Source organism: Drosophila gunungcola, chromosome 3R (genome assembly GCF_025200985.1).
Source record: "Drosophila gunungcola strain Sukarami chromosome 3R, Dgunungcola_SK_2, whole genome shotgun sequence".
NCBI lineage: Eukaryota > Metazoa > Arthropoda > Insecta > Diptera > Drosophilidae > Drosophila > Drosophila gunungcola.
Genome location: NC_069139.1, coordinates 962635 through 977426, shown reverse-complemented (window position 1 = coordinate 977426; position 14792 = coordinate 962635). Strand labels below are relative to the sequence as shown.

At 37.5% G+C, this 14792-nt stretch overlaps 1 protein-coding gene across 2 annotated transcripts in view; it reads left to right on the top strand.

Moving 5' to 3' along the window:
- Positions 1 to 14792, top strand: part of LOC128256704 (guanylate cyclase soluble subunit beta-1) — a 61683-nt gene that overhangs the window by 12881 nt on the left and 34010 nt on the right. For both annotated transcript variants that reach the window (XM_052987243.1, XM_052987234.1), the window contains exons 4-15: positions 4725 to 4825; positions 4931 to 5049; positions 6111 to 6260; positions 6564 to 6855; positions 8219 to 8440; positions 8508 to 8619; positions 9149 to 9314; positions 9519 to 9601; positions 10346 to 10516; positions 10645 to 10716; positions 11245 to 11410; positions 11612 to 11749. In XM_052987243.1, the coding sequence (XP_052843203.1) occupies positions 4725 to 4825; positions 4931 to 5049; positions 6111 to 6260; positions 6564 to 6855; positions 8219 to 8440; positions 8508 to 8619; positions 9149 to 9314; positions 9519 to 9601; positions 10346 to 10516; positions 10645 to 10716; positions 11245 to 11410; positions 11612 to 11749 (1792 nt within the window). The remainder of the gene's footprint in view (positions 1 to 4724; positions 4826 to 4930; positions 5050 to 6110; positions 6261 to 6563; positions 6856 to 8218; positions 8441 to 8507; positions 8620 to 9148; positions 9315 to 9518; positions 9602 to 10345; positions 10517 to 10644; positions 10717 to 11244; positions 11411 to 11611; positions 11750 to 14792) is intronic.

The following is a 14792-nucleotide window of genomic DNA, read 5'->3' as shown; positions in this document are numbered from 1 at the left end:
GTATCTTCCGGTACCAGTAAAACTGGGGAATTGCCTGCTCCACTGCCTTCTTCCTGATTTGAATAACACGCCTCAGGGATAACCATAAACACACACTGGCCTAGGCACACACAGAAAAAAAAACCCTAACAGAAGTAGGTCATCCATTGGGTGTGTTTACAAGAAAAAATTGGCTCTATGGTGTTTTAGCAGGCTTGAAATTCTGACTTGATATTTTAAACAAAACGGTGGAATATTTCTTATTTATTTCTGTGGTCATATCTTAACAATTCTGTCTCAGCCTTTTAATTATTTTATAAACGTTAATGATATAAACATACATTTATCATTTGCAACTTTGCGAACTCAAATTATTTGCCATTTTGCTTTCTGAAGTCAACACAATCAAATGTAATGTTTCTTTTTTCTTACAATAAATATCATTTAGCTCAATTACCGAGTTATAATTAAACCAGTCGCCTGTGATCCTAAAAATATATTTTTAGGGATTGTAGGTCAAAAACAGACAAAACAAAACAGTTTTTTTAATTCCCAGTTTAGCTTGTTAAACATTATTATATTTGTATAAGAACTAACACCATTATTTTCCTTAATAGCAATGGAAAACAAAGGTAAATGACGTGAAATTTTGTTCAGCATGCAAAAAAAGCTTTTTTAAGTACTTATTCGCACTTACAGTCGCCAACGGAATCGTTTGAGCTTGTCCCTTGTGGAATCGCTATAATTTCGATGCTAAATAGCCGCCCCTAGCCCTCGATTAAAGCAATGCTCTGGGCTAATTCGACTTGACCCTGGCCCAACTTGGCTGCATTCTCCATGTGTGTGCACAATAAACCATGTGACTCACTTGAGTTATGTGCCACATTAACTTGCCCGAGTCTTAAGTGGCTTTTAACCTTATTTCGTTTCCGTTTGTGTGCTGCTGCTCTACTGTGGGCTCTTGTTCTTCTTCCTTTTTCCTTTTTCTTGGCGGTCGTTGCAGCTACTTGGCCAATTTCAAATGCAAGTTGGCCTGTCTAAGAGCTGACTGTGGCATACTCTATGCCAATGATTGCAGGCATTTAGCTGGCATCATTAAACCAAGTAAGGCACACTATGCCGAGAATCCTTTCTCACCTCGGAACAAGGTCGAATTGAATGAGTTTCTGCGACTTCTCTCCATTTGCTCTTTAGCTAAGTGCCTGCCAAGAAAATGCACTAATGACGGTTAGTTTAAGTTCGTACATGCTCTTAGTGTGTGTAAAGCATTTCTTTGGGCGTAAAATGTTCACACTTTACAGTTGGGATAAACATAATCGCCCTTAGTCTTACAGATTATAAAATCTTAAATTATTACGTTTTTAATATTGAAAGCTTATAAGTAGCTAGCTGATAACAAAACTATTGATGGCTAGACCTCTTTATCTTTATGACATGATTCAAGAAACTATTGTTACACAATTTACACAAATTTCCCAAAAAAAAAATATGAATCTAAATTTTCCTTAAGCCTCTCCTATAAGTTTCACCTCTGCTGTCTGAACATACTGCACATGCAACCGTGCATCCCACAATAATGGCAAACTTTTGTGGTGCATGTCAGAAACAGCTGCGGGCTTATTTGTTAAGTCGAAGATGGCGAAATAAGGAACCACAATTAAATGCGGTCTCATCTCGAAAGAAACTCGTTAGGGATTTCCCCAGCCAACCGCAAGAAAAGTCAGACTCAGACTTAAATTAGCTGATTGATTATGGATTTAATACACTTTGCGGCTGGCCCGAGGGGCTCACTCCCTCGAATGCTAAGCCAACTTACAGTTTGAGCTGCCAAAAGTCAACAAGTAGTTCATAATAAAGCGATTTAATGCCCTGCCATAAAAAGCGAGAGTCATATGGGGGGGAAGGAGAGTTATAAAGCGTGTCAGAGGCGCGTAAATTCCACGGATTGAGCATTCCGGGCGGGGACTTTTAGTCCCTATCTACACACACAAATGTGGGCTCCGAATGGCTCTGCGATTGGCATATTAAATAATAATATTTACACGCGAGAGCTACCAAAACCAAGCAGTAGCCTGCAAGGGGATATATACACAGTATATATAAACTTTCGATCCCAGCAAAGGCACTGCGCGTGAAACTTAAACCAACAATCGCGAAGAAAAACATAAACAAAAACACTTGGGCGTTGGCCTAAGCTACTTAGGCGCGAAATGTTTTTATATTTCTTAGGCGGCTCTTTGGCCGTTTGGCAGATTAAGCCACTTAGTTTTGGCCGCCTGTCGTTGTCACTGAGTAAACAATATTTAAATGAGTTTAAAAAGCAGACTGGCTGGGCTTGCCCAGCGGAAATTGAATTTGTAATGAAAGCGGTGACGGAGGATGCTACTAAGTGTCGCCTTGCATTTGGCGGGCCAACGGCGCGTATACGCAATAAGCAGAAAGGCAGGAAACAAGGAACCATAAATTGCCTGCGTGTGTGCGTAATTAATTTTTACAGCTCGCATTAATTGACGCTTACGCTGCCGCAAATGTGCTAAATTTAATGGCAAACTTTTTTACTGTGTGTGTGCCCGGGGAATTAATGACAAATTGCATGAGGAGCAGGGCAAAAAAGAAAAACGTGCTCAAATCCAATGGACAAATTTCGCTTTCTTCGCTTTTTTGCTTCTCCACGCACATTAACTTTTTCAATTAAGTTGTCGATCAAAAGGCGAAACCATCGAAATACAGACAGACAGCTACAGCTCCAGCTAACACATACTGACGACAAGACACGCACATTTAAATCAATAAAAATCAATCATACGCAGTGTTGGCGGCAGGTAAGCTGGGCCAAAACGTGCAGCATAATTTAATTTATGGCGCAAAATGTTGCCTTGCTGGCACAATAAAAATGATAGACATTTTCCCGGTCTGTGTGGTGTGTGTGGACTTTATGAAATTAAATCGGGAACAGATAAAAGCATTAAAATCCCGCCTGCGGATGATTTTAAAAGCTTCTCACCTCGGCCGAGCAATTAAATGAGACCAGAATTTATTAAATAAGCTGACTGGAATCTTTACTTCCAGTTCACTGGCCATTTAAGAAACTTTAAGGTCCGTGGTCGTAAAATTAAAGTATGCATTTGCCATAAATCTTGGTTTAAATTCAAGCCACCCTCACTCAACCGCACACCATATATATTATAGAATAATATGCATATATGTGTAATATGCAATATGCAGGTATTTCCTTCGGTCTTCGTTTTTGGCTGCCAAGCTCTTTTTGGGTTCCTGTTTCCTATTCAATGTCCGCTGGCAGTTCAGGAAATTAAAAATCAGCTTCCATAATAAAATAAGTACATGTGAGACGATGTGCAATATTCAATGTTTGCTGTTACAACTCAATCTTGTTGGAGTTGCAAAAATTTCTCACATTTCAGCGACAGCCGCTGACACATGCTGCAATCCAACAGCATATCGCATTTGAAATGAGCAATAATGAAATACCACACTTCGCCTTCACTCACCTGCGTTGCCACTCCCATTTTGTCCCGACAAATCAGAAGTTTGCGTAGGGAAAATGGAAAAACTTTCGCACGTACAGCGTCTACTTTTCTATTACTTTTTTGCTCTCTTATTTCACCAGTCCCCACACCCACGCTTTTCCTCGATTTTCATGTTCAATTCTGCAACGTTGGCGTTTTTCCCGCTTTTCCCCGTCTTTCTCTCGGTTACTTTCAGTATGCCGGCACGTTGTATTCAATTTGTTTTGGTAACAGCTTGGCGCAAGTTCTATTAAATAATAAAGTCGATTTGCACGATGTTCACAAAGGGAAATGGCAGAGAGCCACCGAAGGCGTTTCTCTTTTCGCTATTATTGTTATTCAATGCAAATCGCAGCCAAGTTTCTGCAAGGAATATAAAATACTTACGCCCAAATTCTGTTATCTTTTGGGAGAAATTTTAAGGATTTCAGTGCTGAAAATAGACTTAACTAATAGTAAATCAAAAATCAGTAGTGAACACACTGGCAAAATTGCAAATTGTGTTAAAAATAATGATCCGGTGAGCATTATTGCATGGGAACCTCTTGCACAACTAGCTAAGAAAATTACCCAAGAAAAAAAGTATAACATTAATTAAGATAAGGAAAATACTTAAATATACTTCAATAAAAATATAAAGCTTTTCCATTTTTCAATTTTAGTTATAACTATCTAATAATGTAGTTCAGGGTTTGTATTTGTGGTAAAACATTATATAAAATAAATAAATATAAGTGTGGAGCCTTTTCTTTCTAACACAAAAATTGCTTATTTCTATTTAATAAAAGCTAATAATTTAATATTCTACAAAACCCCAAGAAACACAAAGAGCGTCGCATTTTTAAAATCCTCACACAAAAAAGGGAAAGCTCAAACCCTTGCCACATTTTAAGGCTGACCGAGAATTCTCATTTGAAGGGCTTTATTTTGTCTTCATTGCTTAATTAAAAACATAAATATGAAAGGGCATATAAAGTGACCGCCATATGGGCAGTTGCCCTGCCAAAAAGCACAGAAAATCACACAGAACGCAGGAATGCCAGCCACTCACTCATAAATTCACGAGCAACGAAGCAATTTAATTAAAATTAATGTATTTGCCACTCTCGCATTTTTTCTTTTTGTGGGGGAAACCCCTTCTGTGTCATTTCATATTTGCGGTTTCGCCTGACTCGATTTTGATGGCTGCTTATTTTTGGCTCGGCCTCTGGAATTTAGGAAAAAGGCCATGGTCAGCATGGAGGGACAGTTTCTGGTGCGACAAATTTACGACGATGAAATAACATACAATCTAATTGGAGCAGCTGTCGAGATACTCAGTAAGTAGTTAGCTGACACTGTTTTGGGGATTTTCTTTGTTATTTAAGCATATGTTGGTCGAAGAGGACCAGCTCGTTAATGCCTGTCTCCTTTTATGCTTGAAGATATTCCCGCAGATGACATCCTAGAGCTCTTTGGCAAGACCTTCTTTGAGTTCTGCCAGGACTCGGGCTACGATAAGATCCTGCAAGTGCTGGGAGCCACGCCACGGGATTTCCTTCAGGTATTGTATGTTTATATATATATATATATATATATATATGTATATATATATATAACTCACAGTCAACTTAATTGAAGGCCATTTCAGACTCATCTCCCATGCATCTGCGGCACAATTGCATTGGCCAATCGACTTTCAAGTCATTTTTCATGCTGCTCTTTTAGCAGCTTCCCAGTCTTTCAGTCTCATTCATCGAGAGTTCGACATTCGCCATCATTGATAAGCATTAAGTATTTTGCTTGAACGCACACACATCGCCCACTCAAACCGTAACCCATTTCCCTCGACGCCTTTTGTTGCACTCACATTCGATTTATTTTCAATTTTCCACATTTTTCACCGCAAATGCTCCTCGAATCCTTTGTCATAATGAAAAATGGAATTGAATTTTTTCGTCTGCGCCACCGCAACATGAACGAACAACAATGCCACACACAGCGAACAAATACCAACAAAAATATTGGTCATTATTCGTTCCGAATTCCTTGGCAGCATGATGCTACAGAAATAGTACAAATATACCTATTTTTAACATATTTATCGCATCAGTTAGTTTTTTTGTACATTAAGCTTTTCTAAATACTTATATTTAAGTTTATAAATTTAATAGAACTTACCATAAATATGCGCTGGTCAGGAGCTTAACATTTTATACTGACATAAGCTAAAATTTCAACTATCTACCAAAAACCCGATCTTTCCTATGAAATTTTATAACAGTCTGCCCTAAAGGACCCTTTTTTCTTAAAAAAAAAAATTAACAAGTAATTTAATTTATCAATATAACTAAAGATAATTTGCGAAATTCCTTTAGACTGCGTCTTACATGTTTGTTTAATTAATACAGTTTTGAAGAAATCATACTAATAATTTAACTCAAGACTTTATATTTTAAATAAATACGTAAATATTAATATTTTTTTAAAAAGACGACGTCTTGAATGTTTTACGGGCTTATCTTTTTTCAAAGTAATACAATTTTGTAGTTTACATACTAGTAAAATAAATCATTTGTATGTATTTTTTTTGTTGCCATTCTTTTCTCTTTGTGGAACAATCAGAATCTGGATGCCCTGCACGACCACCTGGGCACCCTGTACCCCGGAATGCGGGCCCCCTCTTTCCGCTGCACGGAGAAGGATGGCGAGCTGCTCCTCCATTACTACTCGGAGCGGCCGGGCCTCGAGCACATCGTCATCGGCATCGTCAAGGTGAGACATATAAATATATATATACACAGAAAAAAACATTTATAAAAACAAAATATAAAAATGATCAATTTTTTACTTACAACAATTGTATGCATTTTGTTGTTTCATATTATTAACCATTTAATAGTGTAACAACATTTAAAAAGGTCAAAAAACTTGATTTCCATAGGTTGGTAGAGTTTAAGCTATTAAATATTGGATTTTACATACGTTTGATTTTCTGTGTGTAGTACTTACGTTCCAAATTGGGAACTCATTGACGCCTCCGCTATGTCGGCTATATATTATATCTTTCGCTCACAGGCCGTTGCATCCAAGCTGCATGGCGTTGAGGTGGAAATCGACATTGTCAAGCGCAAAGGAGAGCCCATCGACGAGGCCGAAAAGGAGCGGGCCATCGCCCGGGAAAATCAGCAGTTGCAGGACGACGATACGACGACGACGACGGGATCAGGATCGGCCACGGTTGTTTTGGCCCCATCGACGGATGCCGAGCGAAACAATAATCACAATGGCAGCAGCAATAATGAAGGAGGGGCCAACAACGGCAACGTAAACAACAACAACGATGGCCAACAGATTGCCAGCGAGATAGGTAACTGAAGTCCAATTCAAAAGCAAAATAAAAAATAAAAGTAGTCGCAACGATTAACATATTGCGGGATTCACAGACCTGCAATGCAAATAAATGTAAATTGTATTGACTGGCCCAGGTTTTTATTAATTCATTTATTTGTGCCAGCTACGAGTATAATAAGAAAAAAATCTTTCTGACATTCTCTGAGTTTAATAATGGCTAAGTTTGGCTTTCTGTACTGACGCTAGATTAAATGAACTATACAAAATCACATTCGAGAGTTTAAGCAGAGCTTTAAGATATAAGACTGGTTTGGTTTATTATCTACACAGAGAAAACAGAGAAGTTAAGATCGGCGTTTTAGGTAAAAAAGAGGGTAACAACATTTTTAAAATTATAACCAAATTTTTTTTAAAAACACTCAGTAAAAATTAACACTAAAGTGTTTCGAACCTGTTTTTGCACCTTAAACTTTTCTAGTTTTTTCTGTGTTCAACATTATTAAATATGTTAATTATTCCTTTGCCATTTTTTTTTATTTACTTAATTCTCAATAAATCTGCATTCAGATTTTGAAAATGTTGACGTTTTTTGATGATGTAAATTATGTTACCCCTTTAAAATTACATAAAACAAGAAAGGAAGCAAACTTCGGCAAGCCGAAGTTCATATACCCTTGCAGCTATTGCAAAAATTAAATATTCTCGAAAACATTAAAATTATGATTGACTTGCGTGTATGTTTACATTAAAGCTATTTAAAGCTTATTTGATAGTTCTTATGGCAGCTATATGAAATCGTTTGAACGGTCAAATTATTAATAAATCATAAAGAATTTATAAAAAAAAATTACAAAATAAAAAAGTTAAACTAAAAAAAAAAATTGTTTTTATATTTTTATTGTTCCCATGGCCGCTTTAAGTTATAGTCGTCCGATTTTGATGAAATTTAAACCGTAGCTCTGAAATATTTAACCATTACTATATCTCGAAGAACTAAAAAAAAAATTAAAAAACACCAAAGTTATAATTTTTTTTATTTATTTTTCCGATTGTTCCTATAGGAGCTGTATGCTATAGTCGTCCGATCCGGCTCGATCCGACTTATATACTACCTGCAATAGAAAGACAAATTTTAGAAAAGTTTCATGCAAGTAGCTTTGAAACTGAGCGACTAGTTTGCGTAGAAACGGACGGACAGACGGATATGGCTAGATCGACACTCCTAGTGATGCTGATCAAGAATATATATACTTTATAGGGTCGCAAATGTCTCCTTCACTGCGTTACAAACTTCTGACTGAAATTATAATACCCTCTGAAAGGGTATAATGAGTATACGTTTTAAAATTTATAATTTAAATCTAATTTTTTATTTTCAGAGCCCGCCATAGCGCTAAACACGTGTCCAATCGCCCAGGGCAGTTTCGACTGCGATGGCGACAAGGAGCAGAAGTGCTTGCGCCTGCTGAAGAACAAAAGTGACGATATCGAGCGTTATGACCACGTGCAATTCCTGATACGAGAGATCAATGTGGCGGCCAAGTCACAAGTGGATGCCAAAAAGGACGAGGTGCCCGATGACATGGAATTCCTTTGCGAAGGTGAGTGTTATACTTTAGCTTTAGCTATTAGGCCTTGCTAATCTGCATTTGTCCTTGTCATATATAGCGCCCCTCATTTCGCCCGCCACATTCTGCAAGGTGTTCCCCTTTCACCTGATGTTCGATCGACAAATGAAAATCGTTCAGGCCGGCAAAGCTGTGTCTCGAGTAATTCCCAGGTGAGTGCTTGCTGCCGGTTTACACTTAACGTTTACGTCATTTACTTATGAGCCTATGTTTAGAGGCCATTAGGGCACAAAAAGAACTCATTTGTGAAAACAATATTTCTTTTACTTCTTATAATACAATTCATACAAAAACATAAAAAAAAATAAATTAAATTAAATAAATGCCTTAAGCTTTTCGAAGTTATATTTCTTTTATCTTATACATTCTTGATTCAAAATTATAACAACATTTTTAACAAAATAAATCAAATTAGTAATGATATTTACCAACCTTAAGGTTAAGTATTTTTAATTCAAAATCAAATGTCCATTTTCCGCTACTTAAAAATCGAGTTACAACTTTTGCGCTGTACGGTTTTGTTTTTTCATTCACACATTTTAAAGAAAATTAAACCAACTTTTATTTATTTAATTTTATAAATTCTTGAATTAAGTTTACGAACATTACCTTCTGTTTTAAAACCGAAATAACCACTTTTGAGCTTTAAAATCTACAAGTTTCTATCTCTGTTCTTGGCAGAGTCGCCGAGGAGAACTGCTCCCTGATAGAGGTGGTGGAGGCCATCCGGCCGCACCTGCAGCTCAACTTCGAGAACATCCTGTCCCACATAAACACCATCTATGTCCTGCAGACACGTCAGGGGGCCATGAGCAGCCGGCACGAGCAGCGTTTTCTGAGACTGAAGGTGAGCATTGGCCAATCGGCCATCAAAGTGCCTGGTACGGTTATGAAAATCCTGTATCCAAATGAACCCTTACGCACAGCGGCCGCCTTTGGTATTAAACTTAGTGCCTGACCTGCCACTGAGTACGGCATAAAAATCAATTTTATTGCAATGGCTCACCGCTCGCACCCTGGAAATAATCTGTTCTTCTTTTGCGTTCCACAGGGACAAATGATGTACATTCCGGAAACGGATCGGATACTGTTTCAATGCTACCCCAGTGTCATGAATCTGGACGATCTGACGAAGTGAGTATGATTTCTTATTAATTTTGTGAAGGGCTGATCATAAATCAGTCCTGGAATATCTTAAATATGCTTTTTCATGCTTTCTTCCTTTGTAACTATAATACAATTTCGCCTTAGATTTAATTTTGTCTTATCTTTGGGATTAACTTAAAATTTCAATTTACCAAAAAGTTGCCCAGAAAAATGAATCAGTTTTAAAATTTATTAAACAAGCTTTTTTTTAGGGAAACTTTTTCTTTGTTACTATTGTAAAATTTTACCAAAGATTATATTTTGGTTATTTAAGTTACTTGGACTCCAATGACTTAAGATTTCAATTAAACAAAAAACATTATTCGAAATAGCCACAAAATAAAATTCTTCGGTTTTCCTTTTTAAATTTTTGAAGGCATCGTAAAAACAATGTTCATGTGTCGTTGACTGGTTTAATTTTTAGACTTGCCCATATTAAAGACATTAGCTCTTAAATGTGGGTATTAGGGAATAACCTAAAGGTTTTATACACGCAGTCAAATTGAAACAAATGCTTCTTTAGCCTGCTAAATTTATGGGTGACATTAAAAATGTTTTCCGAGCTCCAGCTCCTTTTTGTTCTGTGTTTCACATCGCTCTGCATCTACTTCCTGCCGGGCGATTTCGAAAGAGTCTTAAGTAAAACAAAATGCGTGTCATTTTTTCATTTTACACCCACGTGCCCCATCTCGAACTCACCGGAACGTGGAATGTGTCCTGTTTTGTTTGCAGGAAGGGACTCTACATTTCGGATGTGCCGCTGCACGACGCTGCCAGGGATTTGGTCCTGCTCTCCGAGAAATTTGAGGCGGAGTACAAGCTCACCAAGAACCTGGAAATGCTCACCGACAAGCTGCAGCAGACCTTTCGCGATTTGGAGAGCGAGAAGCAGAAGACCGACAGGTAAATGACAAATGACAGCACCGACTCCTTAATGGCGCACAATTCTCTCACGCGCGAAATTGAAATTACTTTTCCATGTTTCTGCATTCTTTCTGGCGTCCCCTCATCCTGTTTTCTTTCTGCAATAGGCTGCTCTATTCGGTGCTGCCAAAGTCGGTGGCCAATGAGTTACGACACCAGCGTCCAGTGCCGCCCAAACGGTAAGAAAAAGTCAATTTCCTTGTATCTTTATGGGAAAATATGCACAGAAAGAAAACAACAGTTTAGAAGAGTGTACCAAATATAGGAAATAATTTTAAATTTAATTTTGATTTCAATAAAAGTTTTGGAAAGTAAAATTTCTTAAATTCATAAGGAAAAAATTGATTAAAATTTTATTTTGATTTGTTATAAAAGTTTTGGATGCACAATATGAATATGAAAGAAAATACAAATTCAGAAGTTGGTTTTATAAAATAAAAAAGTTTTTTTGATAACTTTAATTTTATATTGAATTAAAGTTAAAGTTTTGCAATCGATTTGTCATATAATTTTGAATAGACAAGTAAAAACTTTTTATCTTTAGGAATTATAAATACTATCCTGAATTATATATGCTACTTTATTATTATTAATATTTATTTCGACTGCAAATGCCACCATATCCAATTCGGTGGAAAATGCAAGCAATTTGCCATATATGTGCCCGTTTATTTATGGGTATATACTACCTCTACCTCATTCGACAGCTATGACTCCGTGACGCTGATGTTCTCCGGCATCGTGGGCTTTGGCCAGTACTGTGCGGCCAACACGGATCCCGATGGGGCCATGAAAATCGTGAAAATGTTGAATGAGCTCTACACGGTCTTCGACGCGCTCACCGACTCCAAGCGAAACCTGAACGTGTACAAGGTGGGTGGGGGGTTTCAAAGTTGATATGCAAGAGCCACGAGCTGGCCATCAGCTCTCGGGAAAGGCCATTTAATTACACATTTTACCTGGCCTCAAAAACAATGCAATTCCGTCCCTTTTTCGGGTCAGCTCCCAATTTGGCCAATACTCACACGTATAGTAAAGACCTTAAAGGACTCATTGGCATGTCTGTGCTTTCAGGTGGAAACGGTTGGCGATAAGTACATGGCCGTTTCAGGGCTACCCGACCACTGCGAGGATCATGCCAAGTGCATGGCACGGGTGGCTCTGGATATGATGGATATGGCCAAGAACGTCAAAATGGGCTCCAATCCAGTGGTGAGTGTGTCATATTATTTTCACTTCTCTACACTCAGAAAATACAATAAGTCCAACAAAGGTGAAAAAAATACTATAAGACCAAAATTTCCTAAAAAGTATTAAAATTACCTAGAATAAATACTTTAACTTGATACTTTTTAGGCCTTTTTGATTTTCGGGTGTTACCTGGGTTTATAATTCTCCATTAATCCTTTTTTATTTTTGGGTTTTGACGCGTGGTTCAATTTCGGAAAAAGTGAATTTTTTAAAATATTACCAAAACATGAGCATTCTATAATCTGAATTTATTTTTTTTTAATTTGATCGACTCTAAGTTGATTGCTGACCCTTAGAAGAACTAGTCTGCAAGACAAATAAATCTAAGTGTAAGCTTTCTTAAAAGGTTGTCTCGCTTTTTATCAAATTTAGCATATTTTGCCACCTCTCCTTTTGCTGAGCAACAAAAATGCATTCACAACTTATGTTCAAGTTGCTCAAGTGCCCACGGATGGGGATGAAAAATGTGGGGGTTTTTCTTTCCGTCACTCTAATTGTGCGCATTGAAAGTACTATGGTTGGAAAATTGACTCGCTCATGTTTTGGTTCGTTCGTGTGAGCATGCAAGTTTGCGAATGCTCGCGCAATTTTTTTTTGCTGAACGCGCCATTCGCCATTTGCCATTTTGAGCAACAGCAACTCAATGGCGCATAAATTTCAATGTCCATCCCCGCAAGCCCCTGATCCCCTGATCTCTCTTAACCGTCTACTGTCCCGAATTGAGTGGCAAGTGCACGTAAAATATGAACAACTCGTGGCAGCAGGGAAAGTGCAAAAAAAGTTCATTTAACAAAGTTTTACTGCGAAACAAGGCGAGGACGTAGCAAAGTTTTGGATAGGAAACTGCGAAAATTGCTAAAATTAATTCAAAATTGATGACACACAATGTCAAAGGACGCAGCACGGACTATGGTACATAGAACATGGTCTCGGTTGCCAGTGGCCACTTGACCGTCAACTGTCACCAGAGACGTTGAAACTTGGCCGAGGATGATGGTACGAAGCCCCTGCCTGCTGTTACTATCTCTTTTTTGTGTTTTGTTTTTTTTTTGGCTTAAACACTTTTGCTTTGAGTGCTCAGGCACATATGCAGGACCACAGATACAGATGGCAAAGGGGCAAAGAAAGGGGGCGGGACCAGGGCCGGAAGAGGTAGTGGCTGATCCACAGGACGAAGCGAGGACGAGGAAAAGAACGAGTGTGAGGATGAGGATGCGGATGCCCCACTTGATGGCATCCTTCACAATTACAGCATTGTACGTGTGGACAATGCTTGTGGCTTGTCAGTCACTTTTTGCACATGTCTTGGCATCTGTGTGTATATTAGGGTAACTCGGCGAGGGAGGTTGGACAAACAACTATTAATAAAGCAATAACACAAAACCTAGAACAAGGTGTAATTTTAAAGTTAGTTGCCTTGAAAATTATAATAATAATAATCATATTTCCTTTAAAGTACTAGTTGGGAATTAAAAGTCCACCATCACATAAAATTTACGCAGACTAGGCGAATTGATCATTTTATTATTAAAGCATTTAAATAATGTTGACGTTATTTTATATTTAATAAGTTGTTTGTTTATATATTGCATATTGCATTAAACGTTAAATGTTGCACATATTTATAAAAAATTGATATTTTCGTTTAAAAGGAGTTTTAGTTTGATTAAAGTAAAAAAAAAAAACCAAGTTATTCAAAGATATTGAATAAAAACATATATATATTGTATTATATTATATTATATTATATTATGTTATATTATATTATATTATATTATATAAATTATATTATATTATATTATATTATATTATATTATATTATATTATATTATATTATATTATATTATATTATATAAAATTATAAATAAATAATAAACTAGTTTGTCTTTTAAGAGAACCCCTAATTTACTAATTTATAAAACTATTTCCCAGCCCACCCTACTGTAGATATATCCCAGTATTTGAGTACTTGTGTCAAAATATCCACACAATCGGAGAACTCCGAATGGGACTCGTGCCACTTGGCCCTATTGTCAGAATTGTTGTTTTTCTGTTGCTCAAATTCCATTACCTTATCTTTTCCTCAGAAGTAACTCTTCTTGTGGTCCTGGCATCATACATCTGTTTCTCTCACCATAAGCTCCTTCAGTTCTCTTTTCTCCAATTCCATCCAATTCCAATTCCGTAACTGCAGTCAAGTTTTTGTGGTAGACAGTATTTCATATTTGACTGATTGCTTTTGGTAATTCTGAGGGAAACCCACCTCCCATTTTGTGCGGGCAAAAACGGAGATGAATTCGAGAATCGAGTCAACGTTTGATAGATCGCTCGAAATGCAATTAACAAGCGCCACGGGCGAGGAATAGCAAAAACTGGGACACGACATCGGAGCCTGTTGCATGGCCCCCCACAATACCCCCACAAAATCCCCTCGCCTCCACTTTCGTCATTTTCCGCTTCATTAAATCCTGGTAAAATGCAGCAGTAGCTAGTCATTCCCCCCCACCCCCCCCCCCCCCCCCCCCTTCCCACCCCCCCCCCCCCCCCCCTCACACAACGACCCCTCCGTTTATGAAGCCAATTATACCGATGTTTTTCTTCATGCAAAAACTTTGTTTAGCTCCCCCGCTTTACCGATTTTCCTGCCAGTATTTCTCAACTCTTTGTTGGGCTACTTGCTGTACTTGCAGTCCATAAATATTGATTCGGCTTTCAGCAAAAACTTTCAGCACTTGCTGTGTATTTTATACACTCAAGAGCGAGGCGAGGAAAAATCATTCATCTTGGCTGGTGTTTAAAATAAACTAGCAATTTTCCAGAAACTAGATTTGAACTAGAATGGATATTATTTTATGACCCAAAGCAATTTCTGGTCTGATGTTGAGATATTTAATTGGGGGAAAATGTCTTTTATGTCTTAAGTATTTCTAAAGCCTCAAGGCTTTAATAAACATTTGTATTAGTTATGAAAAGAATATAAGGCTTCAAAAATTCTGTTAAAAAT